Genomic DNA, 21447 nt, shown 5'->3' on the forward strand with positions numbered 1-21447 from the left:
AGTGGTAAGAGGAAAAGCATGAGTGGGTGGTCAGTAGTGTCTGTGAGTCACTGGCCCTACAGACATACCTGTGCTGTTATATATTCCTGTCTTTCCCCTCACACTGTGCACTTTCATTCTTTATAAAGAATAAACATCAGAAATACAAAGACACAAGGTTTGATCTGCATCCAAAGTCAAGTCACTCTGATTGCTGATTTTGATTTTTCATTTGTTTGGTGGTTTGTTTTTGTTGTTTTGGTTTTTTAACAGGAGGTTGTCTTCACATTTGTTGAGATGATGATAGCCATGTAAAAACACATCTGTGACACTGTCAGTTTCACACAACAATTAAAAATTTTTTTTTGAACTTAAGCAACCAGTACTCTAGGTGCAGGACACTTTACTATAGAGTATTGAAGTATAAATTGGATTTTTTTTTCCACAAAGAAATTCCATCTAGTGTTGGATGCTTGGCAGAGGGATCAAAATCTGGCCTTAACCTCAGTCAGGGTGGGGTGGGGAGTGTTCAGAAGCAGTGAGGGCCTCACAGCAGTTTGTAGGGCACATTCATTTCCCCCCTGCCAGGATCTGGCTCAGCAAAAAAACGGTGTTCTCTCTGGCCTCCCCAGCCAGGTAAATAAATCCTCTGATCACTGCTCCCTGGGGCCCTGGGGTTCCCATCATGTTGATGCAAATCAAGCTCTGCAAGGCCTTTTCTGCCAGGATTTTTGTCACTTTTGGTTGTTTGTGGTTCCATAAGTTCTAATTCCTTGAAAACATATTACATAAGCTTTAATTTATTACAGTTCTTTACTAGATAATCTAGAACTGACAGTAATTTCCTTATGGAGACACCAAGTGCAGAATTTCTGCCAGTTCCACATTTTTTAACACTTACAAGTGTTAGATCTTTAAAATGATTCTAGAAAGGGGCACCTGGGTGGCTCAGTCAGGTAAGCATCTGCTTTCAGCTCAGGTCATGATCTCAGGGTTCTGGGATCCAGGCTCATGTTGGACTCCCTGCTGAGCAGAGATTCTGCTTCTCCCTCTGCCTCTGCCTGCTGCTCCCAGCCTATGCATGCTCTCTTTCAAATAAATAAATAAAATCTAAAAAAAAAAGAAAAGAAAAGAATTTTAGAAGAAGGGAGAGGTTATTGACTGCAGCCACAGAGAAATCATACGCTGAGAACCTTGAGAGGAGAAGAGGCAGGATGAGTAGGGGTGCTTGAGGAGAGTGCAGAAGGGTTTACAACATCACACCAGAGAAAGTTACAGTGAATCAGCAAGAGAGAAGTAATGAATTGTCCTGTGGCAACACTCCCTGCTGAGGTCCAATAGTGAAGCTCTGGAGACACGGTAAGAGAGTATAGTGTCCTAAGTATAGCCATCAGGTGTTCCTTGATAATTGTCTTTTGCACACACTCCCCTGGAGATCCCCAGAGAATACCAGTGCTCTCACCTCCTCAACCTGGGCTAAATCACTTGGGTTTGGGTTATCCAATATGATGACTAATTAAGCACTTTCTTTAGCAGACCTTGTTTACAATCCCATCCATGCATTGCTTGTCCTCATCTTTATGGTGAGACTGTCAAGGGATGTTCAGCTTTAGATAAACTGTGGGCTAAATCGGGCAATATAAAAGATACAGACGTGCTACGTAAAACATTTCAAATGCATAGTTGAGCTTCCCGGAGAGAAAGAAAAATCTTCTGGAGCCAGCAATGAAAGGCAACTGCACCCACAGAAGTTGCCAGATTGGGCAACCTGACTGGAGGTTTAATGCTCACCCAAGAACAGGGACTTTGGGCTCAGCCAAGGCAATAAGTTAGACCTCAGGTCTGATTTTAAGCCACACTCTTGAAGAGTGATACCCACTAAAAGAGACAACTAGAAAACAATGTGCTCCCTGTACAAGGAATCACCTGAATGTTTTCTGCCTGGGGCCAGGCTCAGTGTGGCAAGGCAGACTCCTTCTGTGAGAAGTGGTCATCACTACTCTCTTTAGGCAGATCGTAAGTTTAATTTGAATTTATACCACACTCTGTGAGCTGGGAATCAGTAATAACGAACACTGCAGTATCTGTTAGAAGCAAACATAGACATCTTTGAAGGGGTGTTTTCAAGGAAATTGATAAAGAATTTCCCAGAATCGTTGAAGGAAATCCTTGTATTCTGGAAGCACAACAATTCCTGAACAATATAAACAAATAGTAAGAAGTAAAAATCCAAATTCCATCATAATGAAATTGAAGAACCATCAGAATAAAGAGGAAGTCTTAGCTGTGACCTAAAAGAAACGATAAGATGAGCATAGAGACTCCATTTCACCAATGGCATGTGTGCAAAGCTCTGTTTTTTGATCATGATTCGTATGTTCTGGACTTTAAAGGGATTTTCCTTTATTTCATACACAACTCATCCATTTACAAAGAATTCTTTTTAGAGGCTATTAAAATGCTAAAAACAATTTAATTTTTTCTTTGATGAGGAAAGTACATGAAATTCATATATTGTGTTGTCCACTTTGAGGAACAAATGAAGTTACAAAGTGGCTCATCAGTAATTGTCATTAGATTTTTCTCTCATTGAAGGAATTATCAATTTTATAGAAAATAAGAGTTTTCACTTGTAATGCAACTATATTTCTCTGTTAGAAATTTCTGAGTTCCTAATTCCTGAAACATTCCTAAAAACATTCTTAGAAAAAAGATGATGAATCTAACAGAGAAAAAGTCTCTTGATGTTGTTTTGTCTTTATTCTTTTGATTACAATAAAATACTGCTCTATCCATATGCAAGTGGGAATTGACTAAGTATTCTCTAGTATCAGAGGCATCTAAACACAGATACTGTGCCTCAGAAAAATCTTGCTTGCTGCTCAGGACAAAAATCCAATCTACTCATAGAAAATCATTCTTAACAATAGAAGACACTTAACAACCTATCATACATTACATATATATGTAATATATATATACATTAGTTTGTTTCATAACCATTTCTTTCTCTTCTAGGGAATTATAGCATGAGTAGTAGTTTTGTTTTCTTTTGTTTTTTTTTAAAGATTTTATTTATTTATTCATGAGAGACAGAGAGAGAGAGAGAGAGGCAGAGACACAGGCAGAGGGAGAAGCAGGCTCCATTCAGGGAACCTGATGCGGGACTCGATCCCGGGTCTCCAGGATCACACCCTGGGCTGAAGGCAGGCGCTAAATTGCTGAGCCACCCAGGGATCCCCAGTAGTAGTTTTTTGAACAAGGTTTGGTAAATGAAGGCTCTTTTATACAGCATGATTGAAATTAGAGTGTTGGGTTTTTTTTTTTTTTACTTTAATCACAATTTTTAAGGTGGCTTATGAATTTCTTCAATTATAAGAAAAAGTAACATTTTCTCATCGTGTTTCCACATGGAATTATGCTAAAATAGTGAAAATTCTATTTTTAAAAATACCCTTCAGTAAAGTTAAATTGGTTTTTCCTTGTTTCCTTCTATCTTCACAGATTGTGAGTGTTGGGAAGCATGTAAAAGGCTACCATTACATCATTGCAAACTTGGTAAGAGCTCTCTGTTTTTTTCTTTTTCATAAGAATTGCTCGAGCGTTCCAGATTATAATAACTGTGCTTTAAATAACACTTCAGTAAATGAGTAAACTACATTACTCACTAAGCTTTTTATAACACCTAGGATAATATTTTTGATACAGTAGTCATCATATTTCTAATGCGCAATTCAATATATGTTGATGCAGACTAGTTTGACATCTGCCAAAGCACATTTAAAAGTGATTATGATATTTGCTTTACTATGATATCACCTGACAAATTAAATAATTGTCTTTTATCTGTATAAATGATTAATGTACCATAATTTAATGTATGGATTAAGGTTGCCAATACTTAGGATATCACAAGGATGATCAAACTGATGACCCTCGTGCTCTGATTTTAAGAAAAGCAAGATTAAAACAGATTTGTAAGGAAGTCTTTTGATTGGGAGTAATCCAAATATTTTTAAAATTATGTCAGCTTTTCATGTTGTGTTATATATAGACCTATATTGAAAAAGATACATACACATTAGTATAAAATCCTGAAAGTGCAAATCCTTCTAGATTTCTTGCCAAGGCTCACCAAGTGTTTCTTGTTAACTGTGCAGTGTAGAGGGAAAGCAGCCAAATAGGGGCCCATTCTCCTTGCTTCATTAGAGTGCCATCTGCCCCAAGGGCTTAACCTCAGATGTGGTTTATTTAAGAGAAGTTAAGAAGGTTTTCTCCTTTTTCTCTTTTCCTACTATGTATTTCTTTGGTGAGGATCTTTTCCTTAACACAGGGAAAGAACCAAAGGCTGCAAAGAGATTCAGATTTAATTCTCGTCTTGTAGTGAGTGGGCCATCACCCTCTGAGAAGGAATTTTTAGCTGTTAGTGAACTGGATCACACTATGAAATTGAGATATTAAAATTCAGCAATAGACTATCAACTCTTCTTGCATGGTGTTTTTGGAATAAAGTATGATTTCACTAGCTTCATGGATTATTATGAAAATACTGAGAAATGTTGACTTATCTTTCCCATTGTTTTTAGTAGGCCTGTAGTCTGGATATTTTAATATATTTTATAAAAATATAATTCTTAAAATTAGCATATCCTGATATTAATCACTAAAGACAAAAAACTTACGTTTCTGGAATGTGTACACTCACAATGACATTATACAAGGAAATTCTAACAAACAGAGGGTTTTGACATCCCTTCCTTCAAACAAAGAAATTCAGAAGAAAAAAAAGTCAATAGACTGTCATGCCAGAAATGAATTGTTGACTTCAACAAACTAGTACAAAATGGAAAGAATGGCTATCAGAGCCTGTCTTAAACTTCCCTAGTAGATGAGAGCATACTTAAGATATCTATGTAATGACTAAATAACACCATATGAAGTAGAAAGAAATATTTGCTTGTATTAGGGCATATAATCATCACATAATCAAGGGGTACCTGGGTGGCTCAATCAGTTGAATGTCTGTCTCTTGATATCAGCTGGGGTTGTGATTGTGGGGTTGTGGGATCAAGCCCCATGTTGGAGTCCACACTCAGCACAGAGTCTGTGTGTCCCTCTGCTCTTTCGCCCACTCTCTTTCTCTCTCTCAAATAAATAAGTAAAATCTTTAAGAGAAAAAAAAACAAGATTTTACCATATGTATTTGATATCATTGTAACACATGACTAGGTCAGTAACTTGTGCATATCTACATTATAATATATTGTTTTAATTATGCTTTCCTGACTTATTCATTTATTTCTAAATAACTGTGACTTCCAAAACAAGAATGATTTTTGTTCTTAAGAACTACTGCAGGGATCCCTGGGTGGCCCAGCGGTTTGGTGCCTGCCTTTGGCCCAGGGTGCGATCCTGGAGACCCGGGATCGAATCCCACATCAGGCTCCCGGTGCATGGAGCCTGCTTCTCCCTCTGCCTATGTCTCTGCCTCTCTCTCCCTCTCTCTCTGTATGACTATCATAAATAAATTTTAAAAAAAAATTTAAAAAATAAAAAAATAAAAAAAGAACTACTGCAGAATATTCCCAAATATGAAATAAATCCATTATCAAAAGAAAGATTATATTAATATAGTTAATGTTGAAAGGCTGAATAATTTCCTGCTAAGATCAGGAAAACAAGGATGCTCCCTCATGATTTATGTTGAACATTATACTGAAGCTTCTAGCAAGGGATATTGGGCAAGAAAAAGAAATAAAAAGACATTCAGATTGGAAAAAAAAAGATATTTTTGAATAGAAAATCCTAAGAAATCTAGTAAAAAAAAAATCTAATGAGAACTAGTAAGTAGGTTCAGCAGGGTTTTGGATAGAAAGTCAATATAAAAAATTGTATATTTCTGTATGCTCATTCTGAGAGTGAAGTTAAGAAAATAATTCCATTTATAACTTCCAATTACAATTTACAATTAATGAGGAACTGCTATATAACCAATTCAGCAGGACTGTTTAGTTGGAGGAACCTAGACGGAGAGATAGGAAGCTCCTGAACTTCCCTCCTCCCACAGATACGCACAGAGTTATCCCTCCAAGAGAAATCTGGAATCTAGCTCAGTGACTCCTACACATCAGGCAACTAAGAAAGTACCCACATTGAAATGGGTAGGAAAGGCTGAGACACACTCTTTCATAAAAACTGTGTATACCAACACAGTGTCATACAGTCGGGAGGGCATCCATCCCTAGCTCCCAGCTTCTCCATGAGCAGCAGAGGATTTGGACCATACATTTAGCACCCCAGCTTTTAAGGCTGTCACTCAAGAGACAGGCCCATAGAACACCTATCTATGAAAGTTGATGAGTTATACATCCACAAGACCCACAGGACTATAGAAACAATAGAAACAATTCTTAATGGGCTCATGAGGATTCATTGTAACTATCCCCACAGGCCTTATTAGCACAGAGGGATCAAGCAAAGATGCCCATCTCCATCTTTCCCTGAAAGGAAATTAACTACCTACTTTACAATCTGCTGCCTGAGAGCCCATAGGCAAGAATCTGCATTAAGGAGCTGCCTGCATTAAGGAGCTGGCTGTGATTCCTCATGGAGTTCAGGGGATCTGGTGGATATTTCTGTCACATTCTCCCTCTGGCTCACTTCCATTACAAAACCAGGTCATCAACTTGTCTCTAGAAGAAGATTGTACACATGCCTGGTGGCCTGCCTATTACTGTTCCCACTCAAGGGATGACTGGATCTCATAGCTGAATGTACTTGTATTCATAAATCCCACAGGACTGTAGCAAATAATGAGGTAGTTCTTAACAGGTACACATGAGAGTACTCACCCAGGTATCTCCCCAGGGCTGAACATAGAAGGAACTGGCAAGATGCCCATTTCCCAGTCTTTCCCTGAAATGGGTTTGACTGTATATTTCACAAGCTGCTTGCCTGAAAGTCAATCTTACAATCAGCCTGCATCTAGGTGCTGACTCTGACTCTTTCCTTTGGGACACAGCCAGGTCCCTCACTACTAGGAGCCACTAAACAAAGAAGGCTGCTTGAGTAATCACACAGATTTAAGAGACAACCAACAGTTTAGTCTGTGCTAATTTGATGAGGGTCATCTCCTATACAACACCAGGGTGTCAAGACTGGCAGAGGTATGTGTATTATCTAATGTGTAGAAACCAACCAGTACAGAGAATCAAGAAAAATGAAGAAAAATGAAAATGCATTCCAAACAAAAGTACAAAATAAATCTCCATAAACAAATCTTAATGAAATTGAAATATGTGATTTGCACAATGGAGTTCAAAATAACAGTCATAAAGATGCTTGTTGAGGTCAGGAGAGCAATGTATTAACAAAGTAAGCATTTCAACAAAGAGTGAGAAAATATTTTAAGATATACCAAACAGAAACCACAGAGTTGAGGAATACAAAAACTAACTACAAAATTCTGTAGAGGTATTCAACAACAGATTGGAATAGATGGAAGAAAGATTAGCCAACTTGAAGACAAGGCAGTGGAATTCACCCAATCAGAGAAGAAAAAAAAAAAAAAAAGATATACCTGTTAAGAACTCCCTCATTATTCGCTACAGTCCTGTGGGATTTATGAATACAAGCACGTTCAGCTATGAGATCCAGCCATCCCTTGAGTAGGAACAGTAATAAGTAGGCCACCAGGCATGTGTACAATCTTTTAGAGATAGGTTGATGACCTGGTTTTATAATGGGAGTGAGCCAGATGTAAATTGTGACATCAAAAACAAAAGTGGGGAGAAATATGGAGAATTGTAGAGCTTTTGTATGCATTCAAAGTTTAGTTGTTTCCAGTTTAAAATAGACTGTTATAGCTATAAGATGTTTTATAAAAGCCTCATGATAACCACAAAGCAAAACTTATAGAAGAAACACAAAACATGAAGAGAAACGAATCAAAACATACAACCTTGGGCAGCCCCAGTGGCTTAGTGGTTTAGCGCTGCCGTCAGCCTGGGGTGTGATCCTGGAGACCCAGGATCGACTCCCACATCGGGATCCTTGCATGGAGCTTGCTTCTCCCTCTGCCTGTGTCTCTGCCTTTCTCTGTGTGTGTCTTTCATGAATAAACAAATAAATAAAAACTTTAAAAAAAGGAATTTATTCTGTAAAAAAATACAACCTCAAAAATCATCAAATCACAAAAGGAAAGCACAAGAGAGGATGAAAGGAAAAATAAACTACAAATCAGCTAGAAAACAATTCACAAAATGTCTATAGTAAGTCTATTCCTACCGACATCTATTTAAATGTAAAGGGACTATGTTCTGCAATCAAAAGACATAGAGTGGCTGAATGAATTTTAAAAAGAAAGGAAAAAAGAAAAGACCCAACTCTGTATTGCCTACAGAGACTCATTTCAACTTTAAGGACACAAACAGACTGAAAGTGGAATAATGGAAAAAAGAAAGACCACGCAAATGGAAACTGAGGAAAGAAGAAGTAGCTATAGATATGTCAGACAAATTGACTTAAAGTCAGAAACTATAACAAGAGACAAAGAATATCATTTTTTAATGGTAAAGGAGTAATTCATCAGTAAAATACAATATTTGTATATACTTTTGTACTCAATATCAGAGCACCTAAATATATACTAAAGCAAATATTAACAGATCTGAAAAGAGAAATAGACAGCAACTCCAAAATAGTAAGGAACTTCATCACCCCAGTTTCCTTTTTTAAAAATTTAAATTAAGATTAATTAATATAGAGTATATTACTAGTTTCAGGGTAGAGTTTAGCGATACATCAGTTTCATATAACACCAGTACTCATCACATCACGTGCCCTCCTTCATGCTGGTCACCCAGTTATCCCAATCCTCCACCCCCTTTCCTTCCGGCAACCTTCAGTTTGTTCCCTAGGGTTAAGAGTCTCTTATGGTTTGCCTCTCTCTCTGTGTTTTTATCTTATTTTTCCTTCCCTTCCTCTACATTCATCTGTTTTATTTTTTAAATTCCACATATGAATGAAATCATATGGTATTTCTCTGACTGACTTATTTCACTTAGTATAATACACTCCCATTCCATCCATATCATTGCAAATGGAAAGATTTCATTCTTTTTAATGACTAATATTCCTCTGTGTGTGTGTGTATGTGTGTGTGTGTTTCACCTCTTCTTTATTCATTCACCTGTCGGTGGACATCTGGGCTTTTTCCTTAGTTTGACAATTATGGACATTGCTGCTATAAACATTGAGGTGCATGTGCTACTTCAAATCACTACATTTGTATCCTTTAGATAAATACCTAGTACTGTAATTTCTGGGTCATAGGGTAACTCTGTTTTTAACTTTTTGAGGAACCTCCATATTGTTTTCCAGAGTGGCTGCACTAGTTTTCATTCCCACCAACAGTGTAAGAGGGTTTCCCTTTCTCTGACTCCTCACCAACATTTGTTGTTTCCTGTGTTGTTCACTTAAGCCATTCTCTCTAGTGGAAGGTGATATCCCACTGTGGTTTTGATTTGTATTTCCCTGATAATGAGTGATGTTGAGCATTTCTTCATGTATCTATTGGCCATTAGTATGTCTCTAAAGATATGTCTGTTCATGTATTCTGCCAATTTCTTGACTAGATTTCTTGTTTCAAATCCCATTTTCAATAATGGCTAGATCCTTGAGGCAAAATATCAACAAGAAGGCACTGGATTTAAATTGCCTATTGGACCAGACAGTCCTAACAGATATCTACAGAATACTCCACTTAACAGCAGAAGTATATACATTCTTTTCAAGCACATATGGAACATCCTGCAGGATAGATCATATGTTAGGCCCCAAATAAGTCTTCATCAATTTAAGAAGACTGAAATTATATCATGCATCCTTTCTGACACATAGATCTGAAGCTAGAAATCACTTACCAAAAGAAAACTAAAAAATCTACAAATATACAGAGATTAAACAAATGCTTTTGAACAACCAGTGGCTTAAATAAGAAATTAAAAGAGAAATTTAAAAATACCTTGAGACAAGTGAAAATGGATATGTAACATACCAGAACATGTGGAATGGAGCAAAAGCAGGTCTAAGAAAGAAGTTTATGGTGGTAAATGCCAAATTAAGAGAAAAGAGATATTAAATAGTCTAACTCTATACCTCAAATACAAGAAAAAGAAGAAACTAAGCTCCAAGTTAGTAGAAGAAAGGAAATAACAAAGGTCAGAGTGAAAAGAAATGAAATAGAAACTAAAAACACATTAGATCAATGAAATTGAGAGCTGGTTTATGAAAAGGTAAACAAAATCAACAAATCTTTAGCTATACTAAAAAAGAAGAAAGAAGACTTAACTAAATAAAATAAGAAATATGAGAAGATACAACTCATATGATACAAATACTAAGGATCATAAGAAAATGCTATAAACAATTATACACGGTCACATTAGAAGAATACTTGAAGAACCCAGATAAACTTCTAGAAGCATCCAACCTACTATGCATGAATTATGGTGAAAAAGAAAATTTAAACAGACTAATAATAAGAACTTTGAAGCAGTAATCAAAATACCCCCACCAAAAAAGTCTAGGACCAGGTGGTTTCATGAGTAAATTCTACCAAACATTTAAAGAAGAATTAATACCTTTTAAAATTATTCCAGTAAATAGAAGAGGAAAGAACACTTCCAAAACCAACATTATATGGTTTCATTCATATGGGGAATATAAAAAATAGTGAAAGGGATTAAAAGCGAAAGGAGAGAAAATGAGTATGAAATACCAGAGAGGGTGACAGAACATGAGAGACTCCTAACTCTGGGAAATGAACAAGGGGTGGTGGAAGGGGAGGTGGGCAGAGGGACGGGGTGACTGGGTGATGGGCACTGTGGGGGGCACTTGATGGGATGAGCACTGGGTGTTCTACTATATGTTGGCAAATCGAACTCCAATAAAAAAATATACAAAAAAATCCAGTGTTACACTAATATCAAAGTCAGACACTACAAAATAAAACTAAAGTAAAGCCTTATATCCCTGATGAACATAGATGCACCGATGCTCAACAAAACATTAGCAAATCAAATTCAACAGTATATTAAAAGGATTATACCAGGATCATACCAACATCAAGAGTGATTTATCCCAGAGATACAAAGATGGCTTAAAATCCACAACTCAGTCACCGTGATACACCACATTAACAAAAGGATAAAAACCGCATGATCATTTCATTAGATGCAGAAAAAGCATTTGACAAAATTCAACATCATCTTATGATAAAAACTGGGTATACAAGGAACATACCTCAACATAACAAAAGTCATGTATGACAGCCCACATAATACCCAATTTTGAAAAGCTATGAAAGATTTTCCACTACAGTTGGGAATCGGATGAGAATGTCCACTGCTGCCACTGTTTTTCAATATAGTACTGGATGTCCCAGTAAAATACACCCAAATTGGAAAGGAAGACATAAAGTTGTCTCCGTTTGTAGATGATACAAAATATTGTATAGAAATGTATACTGATGATACAAAATATTATATAGAAATATTGCATATATAGAAAACTTTAATGATTTCACAAAAAAACTATTAGAATAAATCACTTCATTGAAGTTTTAGAATACAAAATCAATATACAAAAATCAGCTATGTTTCTATAGAGTAACCAAAAACTATCAGAAAGAAAAATTAAGAAAACAGTCTTATTTACAAAAGCATTAAAAACAATATAAATACTTAGGAATAAATATAACCTAGGAGATGAAAGATCTGTGCAGTGAAAACTCTAAGATATGGATGAAGAAGACACAGATAATTGGAAAAATATTGTGTGTTCATAGAATGAGAGTATTAATATTGTTAAAATGTCCATACTAGCCAAAGCAGTATATAGATTCAATGCATAAAAATATGCTATTTAAAATAGCATATTTCATAAATATAGAAAAAACAATCCTAAAACTTGTATGGAGCCACAAAAGATCCCAAATGGCTAAAGCAGTCTTGAGAAAGAAGAACAAAGCTGGAGGCATCACACCTGATTCAAACTAAATCACCAAGCTATGATAATCAAAGCAGTATGGTATTGCAATGAAAATAGACACACAGATAGTGGAACAGAATATAGAGCCCATGAATACACCCTGGCACACATGGTCAATTAACTTTCATCAAAAGAGCCCAGAATATACTATGGGAAAAGAAGAGTCTCTTCAATAAGTGCTGTTGCAAAAATTAAATATTCACATGCAAAAGAATGGAACTGGGCCCTTATATCATACATAAAAACTAATTCAAAGGTGAGTATATTTTTCAACATAAGACCTAAAACTGTAAAACTCCTAGGAAAAAACCTAGAAGGTAATCCCCTTGACATTGATCTTAGCAATTTTGTTTTTGGATTTGACTCTAAAGGCACAGCAATAAAAAGCAAAAATAAACTAGTAGGACCACAACAAACTAAAAAGCTTTTACCTAGCAAAGGAAGCCATCAACAAAATGAAAAGGCAACATACAGAATGGGAGAAAATATTTGCAAACCACATATCCAAAATAGGGGTTAATATCCAAAATATAGAAGGAAGTTTTACAGCTCAATAGCAAAACAAAACAAACAAAAAAACAACCCAATACCTCAATTTAAAAATGGACAAAGGACTATTTTAACAAAAAGAAAAAAAAACACAGATGGTCAACAGTACATGAAAAGGTGCTCAACATCACTAATCATGAGGGAAATGCTAATCAAAGCCACAATGAGATATTAGCTCACACCTGTTAGCATGGCTATTACCTAAAAGACAAAAGAGAACCAAATACTGGTAAGGATGTAGAAAAATGGGAACCCCTGTGCATTTGGTAGAAATGTGAACCAATGTAGCCCATATGGAAAACAATATTAAAAAACAAAATTAAAAATAGAACTACCATGTCATCCAGCAATCCAACTTCTAGGTATATATCCACAAGGAAAAAAATCATTATATCAAAAAGGTATCTATACTGTTCACTGTAGCATTATTCACAACAGCCATGGTATAGAAACAGCCTAAGTGTTCACCAACAGATGAATAGATAGTGTATATATATATACATACTATCTATTCATATATATATAGATATTCATATATTTATTCATATATATATATACACATATATATATAATCAGTCATAAGAAATAAAGAAATTCTGCCATTCTGGCAACAAGGATGAGCCAAGATGGCATAATCTAAATGAAAAAAGATTAAGACAAATACTGTGTGGTATCACTTACTTGGGAATTTTTTAAAGAAATCTTACTCAGAGATTAACTCCTAGAGAACATAGTGTTGCTTACCAGGAGCTGGAGAGTGGGGAACATAGAAAGAAGTTGGTAGAAGGGTACAAACTTTCAATTACAAGGTGAATATGATCTTAGAATCTAATATGTAACATGGTGGCTGTAGTTTATAATACTGTATTATGTAACTGAAATTTGCTAAGAGAGTAGAACTTAAAGGTTCTCCTGGAAAGATAAAATAAAAAGGTAAACATGTGAGGTGATGGATATATTAATTAACTCAATGATGGGAACCCTCCCACGAGGTACACATACATCAAATCATCGCATTGTACGCTTTAGATATACTACAACTGCACTTGTCAGTGATACCTCAATAAGATTGAAGAAAAGATTGATTTAGTAGTAGCAAAACCTGATTTCTAAAATAACCACTTTCATTAGTTATGAAAATAGTCCAGACACTTTAAAATATTCCGTAGTCATAATGTTGAAAAAGAAAGCAGAGGATATGAAGGTCAACTCATATTTACCAAAAAGAGAAGAATGAAGCGAGGCAGACATCTGACATCAATATGTGGTCCATAAAATATATCATGAATTTACAGACACACATTTTTGCAAAATGAAGGATCTCCATTATTTAAGCAAGGTTAACTCCACAGAGAAGCCAAATTTCATTATGGATATTTTTTTTTTTTGGATTCTTTTAAAATGATAATCCTCTATACCAAGACAGAAAACAAGTAATGTCTCAGAAATACGGGCTTCTTAATGGCCATTAAATTCTTTCCCTGAAATATCAAAGGCAGATTCCACATATTTAAATAAAATAATATTCTGTTTCATTATGAGTAAAGATGCAAATGGGTTGTGAAAGTTCATCAGCAGTACTTAAAACTGTCTTTTCATTATCCATCAGTTAAATTTATCATCTTCAATTAACTGTGATTCAATCTCACGCATCCTTCTATTTTGATGAAAAGGGAACGGATGGATGTTTTCCGTGTTCCTCTAGTCCCCTTTGCTACTACTGCAGTGTGCTAGGATCTCACCTCCAGCCAGGCAGAAAGAAATGAGGATCCCTTTCCTTTATTACTCAAACTTCAGCCTGCTGGGCATCCAAGAAGACCCACTCAGAGTTGGCACCATCTAAATAGCATGAGCTGTGCCTGCTGTATAGGTGAATGGACATGCCCCTCCTAGATTCTGGAAATTTCTCTCTACTATCACTGCCATCTAGAGGTACTGGTGAAAGCACATGGTATCTTATTAGATTAAGCTCTGTTCTAGAAATTTCCAAGATACTTACAGGCAGGAAAACATTAGCTGTTGGTTCAGTATCATTTGTTTTTCAGAGATTTAAGTAAGAAAATTGCTTTCATATTTTCCCCTAGACTTCCTCGTTTCCAGTTCTTTGTTTGCTTTGCTCCCGGGTTTTTTTTATTGTGTGTGTGTGTTTTTTTTTAAGACAGGTACGATCATATCATTTCCCAGCTTAAATTATTTCTTTGGCTCTAGGCTGCAAATGCAGTAAAAGGAGCTTTCTAAAAGGGAAAGACCCTGAGATCTCTCCAACCAACCCTACCTGCTAATAATTGTCCCTCTCACTTCTCCATAAAACTTCCTGTAGTTCTCAAAATGACACACTGCCATTGTCACCACCTCCTACCAGAAGAAGCATTCTAAATCTACCTACCGCGCTGTGAACATCCTTCAGGGTGAAGTATTGACACTATTGTCTTTCTTAACCTCAGCCCCTTGCTCTCGCTCCACCTGGCACATGCCCCTTCCTGAAACCAGACTCATGCCCAGACACCTGATACCTCTTTTATCTTTGCAGCTTTGGCTTTGTCTCCCAGGGAGGCAGTCCTTAGTCCACCCAATTCTAATGAGCAGTCACTCCTTCCAGAAAGCTGTCCTGTGTACTTCATCTGATCTTGCCTCTTCTGGGCTCACAGATCACTCCATATACCAATAATATAAAATGCTTTTATTTTTTTTCATTTATGAAATCATTATTTTATCCGTCCTCTGTACCAGGTATTATCCACCCTCCTGTGGCCCAGCTGCAAACTAAGACATTACCAGCACATTGCAAGCTCATTAAAGGAAGAAACAATGTCTTTTTTGACCTTATATAGAGTGCCCCTACCCTCTTTCTTTGTTGAAGGGCTCCCGTATCCTCCTGCATGCAGCTTATGTCATCAATGTTTATTTCGTTGCTATAATTGTTCTAATTAACCCTCAACATAGATGTTTATTCTATATACTGCAAAATGGGGTTCAGTGTGATTTACTCAAGATCTCATGGATCCTCTATCTCAGTAGCAAGATTGAAATGCTGTCCTGTCTGGTTACAAAGAACAAATACATTAAATAAATAAATAAAATCAGTATGAGTAACTACCTGGTGTAGCGACAGAGTGAGCATTCATTTAAATATTTCCTCTACCTACTTTGAGGGGGATCTGGTCTTACAGACATTCTCTGTATTTGTATTCAGAGCTTCCTTCAGCCCTCCTCCAGCAGAGTATTTAAATATGTCCACCAAGAGCAATAAGAAACTGTTGGCATCGTCGCACCTGCACCACGAATTCTTAAAATCTTGCTCTCATTTAGATTTTTGATTTTTAAAAAAATGCATTCCATTTACATCTAGGAAAACACCTGGCTCTTTCATGGAGTAGTATAAAATTATGGAATGATCAGGGTATATCATTAAAGATTAACCAAAGCTATTGCTTACCTGTCCCTTAGCTCACCTCACACACAGACATGCACACCATCCATGCCTCATTTAGAAGGTAAGGAAGTTCAGATGCAGAGAGTAAAGTGACTTTTCCAGGTGTAGGTGCCTGGTTGATGTCAGAATATAGCCTAGAACTTAGTTCCCTGTTTGCAAACTAGCACGTTTTTACTCATGGACAACAACCCCACTCCCGATTCCATGAATGTGAAGACAATGTTTTATCTTTTTCTTAGTGCACACTGTATTTTTTAACTTTTCTGCATTGAGCATGTCTGATTCCACCATCTACATACTTGATCACCAAAAAGGGATACTTTCAATTTCTTAACTACCTTGTTTTTAAAAGATGTTAAAAGGAAATCTCTCCCATTCTACTTGGCAGCCCTTCTGTTAACTGCACCGAGCCTCCTCAATATGATTTATACAAAACTGCAGAAATGTAATCAGAATTCGACAAATCCTACAGGACGAGCATTTATTAAGCACCTGTGATGTGATGAACCTACAGATTCAGCAAGATATCTGAAGACCTGCCATTTTAAAATTTCCTTTTGCTTTTTTACCCTCAGAGGATGTATCAGCTGTCCATGAAAATTAAAAGGAAAACCAAGTTGGAAGTTAATATTTCCTTAGGATGTCAGTATATTAGAGAGAGAGAATATATACTGTTTACTTAGTTACTAACCCCAGATTTCACACACACACACACACACACACACACACACACACACACACACAAATACTGTAGAGTTACAATCTTATGACGAAACGCTGTCCTGTCTAGTGTCTCCTAGAACCTTCGGTTCCACTATACTTTCTAGGTAAACACTGAAGTCTCCATAGGTACCAAGGTTCCCAAGAAAATTACTTCACAGTCTAGATCCTATTAGTCTTCTCTATAAAACTATTTTAAAGACTATGAAAGAAAAAATATCACCTGGACTCAGACAGACATCGTTAATATTAACGGAGCCACCCAGCCCTCATTCAGGTCAGAACTGAAAGAAGCAGAGGCGGTAATATTTTGTCCTTCATGCTCAGCATAGCAGGATGGATTTAGAGAAATGTAGACTGTTATTCATCAGTGAGACTTTCCATCAGATGGCTTCTCTGAGGCTCAGCTTTGGCTGTGTGTCTTGCAGCTGTAGTTGATGCTGCGAAAGAAAACGTGACAGGTCTTTCAGCCACCACTGAAAGAAACTAATAATGTCATCAATTAGCAACTAATGCAATACTTGAATCACTGTGGCTTTTGGAAAACTGTTTTGTTGTTGTTGTTGGTGGTGGTGGTGGTGTGTGTGTGTGTGTGTGTGTGTGTGTGTGTGCCCGTGGCTCTGCCCTATCTTTTCGTAGAAGCAAACAAATGTTCAGCTGACATTTTACCAGCTAGAGATTGATGGACAGTGTTTTTCCCATTTCAAAAACATAGATTTGCTTTCTGGTGTCTAGTCTTTTTCCCAGTGAAATGAGAATGTTACTGATGAGCTGTCAAATTAGTTAGCACATAATAGGCAGGAGATAAATATTTGTTGAGGGGTTTAATTAATAACAGCTATCACCGACTGAATTCAAACCAGATCTGCTAGCGATGTTAGCGTTGTCATTCCTGTTTTGCATGTCAGACACCTATAGCCAGAAAGTTACAGAGGTGGATTCAGAGCCTGGACTGTTTTCGACACCACTACCCTCCCTCTCCTTGGAACATTGTTGATAAATCCCAAAATTAAACACACACACACCTGTGTAAGAATCCACAGGAGTGCAGGGTGATAAAGGCCCATGCAAAGTCATCATGTGTTTGCTGGGTGATCTTCAATAGTGTTTCTTTAATCTACTGAGCCTTGGTTTCCTTATTTGTAAGATAAGTCTAATAACAAGATGTATCTCTCAATCTTATGAAAACCAAACTACATAATCTGTATAAAGTGCTCAGCACAGTGCCCAACCTGTAATAAGCCCAGCATCAATATTAGCTATAAATACACAGTCCTGGGGCTTTGGATAGTAACTTTGCTTAGCTGTCAGTAGATTCATCTGTTTTTTCTTAGTCAAACAGCAGTGTGCATATATAACCTGCTTTGTTATAAACAAAAAACACAGAGGTTTTCAAAATTAAGGCTGAGACACATTCAGGAAGAATGTGTCTGTTCTCTCTGATTGATGCACTGATTCTTGTTGCAACTGCATGGTCACTGCTGCATATTTTACTTTTGCCAAAAAATAAATAGACAGATAAACAGAACTTTCCCTTAGTTCACTCAACACAGTTCAATCAAATTCACATTTAAAAAAAAAAGAAATTGGGGCATCTCGGTGGCTCAGTTGATTAAGCATCTGCCTTTGGCTCAAATCATGATCCCAAGGGTCCTGAGATCGAGCCCCACATTGGGCTCCCTGCTCAGTGGGGAGTCTACTTCTCTCTCTACCTATGCCTCTGCCTCTCTCTGTGTCTTTCATGAATAAATAAATAAATAAAATATTTTTAAAATAGAATTTAAAAAACTTTATTAAATACTAAGAGAAAACCAGGAAGAAAGCAAATACAGATGCTAGAAACTCATAACCACTTGTGTACATGTGTTTGTGTTGAGGGGGAGGCTACTTTTCTCTGAGCCAATATCTTTGGTTTTATTAATTTGCATTCCTAATAGGTTTTCTTCCCTCTTCTTGAAATTGCCTAATTGTTTTACACTTTGTATTGAGTGTTTATTTTTGTAAGGTACCTTAAATACTTAGCAGAAAAAAAATGGGCTGGGTATAAAAAAAATTAAATGATAGAGATTGAGGAAGAAAAGGGAGGTAGGGAGGGAAGGTGAGAGGAAGGAAATGACTTTCCAAAATTTTTGAAACTCAGGTAACTACCTGTGCACTGAGAGAGGACACTTCCCTCAGAGCTCCCTCAGCCTACCTGGTAAACACCATCTTGTTTCCCACCACAAAGAAGTCTATGAATGGCCTGTCTTGCTCTCTTCTCTCCCATTAGTATGTCCCAGGACTTGGAGGGTTGTAGTGACTCATATAATCAAGTCTTTTACTCGCCCTGGCTCAAATGATTGGCTCTGTCTGCTTTTAGATCACTTTGTAATTAAACTGAACCCCCTTTAAAAAGTGCTACCCATCACAGTCTCAAAGTATCATAAAACCTTGATATTCCCTTCACATAAGACACATTTCTACACATCTATATCAAAGGGCAATTATGCCCTCAACAGGAGGTTTTTTGATGTTATCATTTTCATCTCCTGTATCCCCCTCCATGCTTCATAAAAGGCATTCAGAGGCATTCAAGAAATACTTGTTAAATTGAATTGAATTGGAAGTATTTTTATCCTTTTCTCATGTATTAGATTGTGGATGGCAGAATTTAACAGCCAAATTGGCGTAATTGAACCCTTCCTGTTTCCAGCCATTGTTTTATTAGAAATCTAAATAGATATACATGTTTATTATTAACTTATGTTACCATTGAAGAGCTGAAATGTAGACCAATGAACTGTTAACAAACTGTCATATTGATTTCTATAGGGATTCAAGGATATTTCTCTTGAGAGATTTATACACGGTGGAGCCAATGTTACAGGATTCCAGTTGGTCGATTTTAACACACCTATGGTAACCAAACTAATGGATCGCTGGAAGAAACTAGACCAGAGAGAGTATCCAGGATCTGAGACTCCTCCAAAAGTATGTGTTTGTTTCGATCTTATATGTTTTTAATGTTTTTAAATTTTAGGGTAGAAACTTCATCATGCAGTTGTTGCAGTCATTTTTTGTCGGCATAGCATAGTGTAGGGCAGAAGCATTTTGTCACTATCACTGCACTACTCAAGCCTTTAGTAATTTCTAACTTTTATATGTTAAGAGCAGAGCTGTTAGCCATTAGCTCAGGTAGTTTACTCTTATCATTATTATTACTTTGCATAGAGATTTCCATGAAGAAACAATGTTAAAACAGTGTTTCATTGACTAAATATTTCAATGTAAGCAAACATCGGTAATTAGCACATCAAAAAACCACCATTAGACAAAAACTATATTTGCAAAGTCATTTATAATGAGGAGAGAAGTTGGGAGAAATGTAAAATGTATAAGCTTCTGCAAAATTTGTCTTTCAAACTAACAGTAAAAAGGTCAGGTTGTTTCATTTTTCTCTGGTTCACACCGCAGAAGTATGTTATTGGTACTCACAAAAGAAACTTCTCATCATAGCCCATTTTTTCCTCACCTGGGAAGATAGACAACTTCCTTAGATATTATGTAAATAATGATAAAATGTTTCACAAACTCCAACTTGGTGGTTTTGAACTCTTACATAATAAAGTATTCTCATTCTCAATGTTTATTGCTTCTTCAGTGACATTATTTTCTATTAAAAAGTTTTCAAATGTAGTTTGGAAATTCAAGCCTAGAAAACTATGATTGAGAGGTAAATAGCCTCATTTCTTTTGTTTTCTAGTGTTAACACTTTCCCCACTAGCCCCAGTTCCCCTCTGTAGTAACAGCAATTTGGCTAGCCATACCATCTTCACTAGTCTGTAGATTTGTGAAATTTCAAAACAGAGAATTTACTGAGCATCCACTATGTATCGAGCACTGTAATCCAACTGTCTGATTTTACAGATTAAAAATTCAGATTATTAAATGGGTCTGTTAATGGGCTGTCTCTGAGTTTGCAGGATGCCCAGAATTGAATCACATGCTTCCTGAGTCTTAGACAAGTGCACTGTCCAGTATATTATACCACCTTTCATCCTTAGATAATACATGTGAGAGTGTATTAAAAAGCCAAAATATTTTCAAGATGCAAATCACCCCCAAGGTTAAAAGAACCTTGAGAAGTCTCTTAGCCTTTAATAAAGCAGGTTCAGAGATAAATCATCCCAAAGTTAGTGTACAGAGAGAAGATCATTAAGCTTCCTTTTGAATTCATTTCTAATCTGGCCAGTTTGCCATCCTGTTGTCATGTATACAGAGACTTCCTTGCCCTTCTGCTCCTCCTGCTGAACAATTGTGCTCTTCCTTCCTCACATCTGTTGTCAGACCATCATTTATGTCAGCCTTTCTTCTACAAACCACCTTTCTAAGATCTTGTAACCCTTTGAGCTTTTAGGGTCTGCAACGGGCCTCAAACTTCTTGACAGTATTTTGTAGCTCCATGTGAATACTTTTCATCTCAGTGACAGTATCACCATGTGGTCAGAGTATTGGCTGTGGTCCTTCCTTCTAGGCTCACCAGAGTGGTCATTCCTTGCCTATCTTACCTTTAGCCATCCCAATGTCTCCTGTTTGATAACCTCCAACTAGACTTATCTGTGCCACAGCAGGAGGTGCTTTGTTTTATATGTAAATACATCATTTTCTCATCTTTCACAGCTCTTAGCATGATGCTAGGCACTTATTAGCCACTTCACAAATATACACAGCCTATT

The 21447-nt window shown here is 36.7% G+C and overlaps 1 protein-coding gene across 14 annotated transcripts in view; it reads left to right on the forward strand.

The window, feature by feature from the left end:
• GRIA4 (glutamate ionotropic receptor AMPA type subunit 4) overlaps positions 1 to 21447 on the forward strand; it is a 374556-nt gene that overhangs the window by 279147 nt on the left and 73962 nt on the right. For all 14 annotated transcript variants that reach the window (XM_077893287.1, XM_077893291.1, XM_077893289.1 and 11 more), the window contains exons 6-7: positions 3484 to 3537; positions 19544 to 19702. In XM_077893287.1, coding sequence (XP_077749413.1) covers positions 3484 to 3537; positions 19544 to 19702 — 213 coding nt within the window. The remainder of the gene's footprint in view (positions 1 to 3483; positions 3538 to 19543; positions 19703 to 21447) is intronic.

The sequence above is a fragment of the Canis aureus genome, chromosome 3 (assembly GCF_053574225.1).
Source record: "Canis aureus isolate CA01 chromosome 3, VMU_Caureus_v.1.0, whole genome shotgun sequence".
In the NCBI taxonomy this organism is placed as follows: Eukaryota; Metazoa; Chordata; class Mammalia; order Carnivora; family Canidae; genus Canis; species Canis aureus.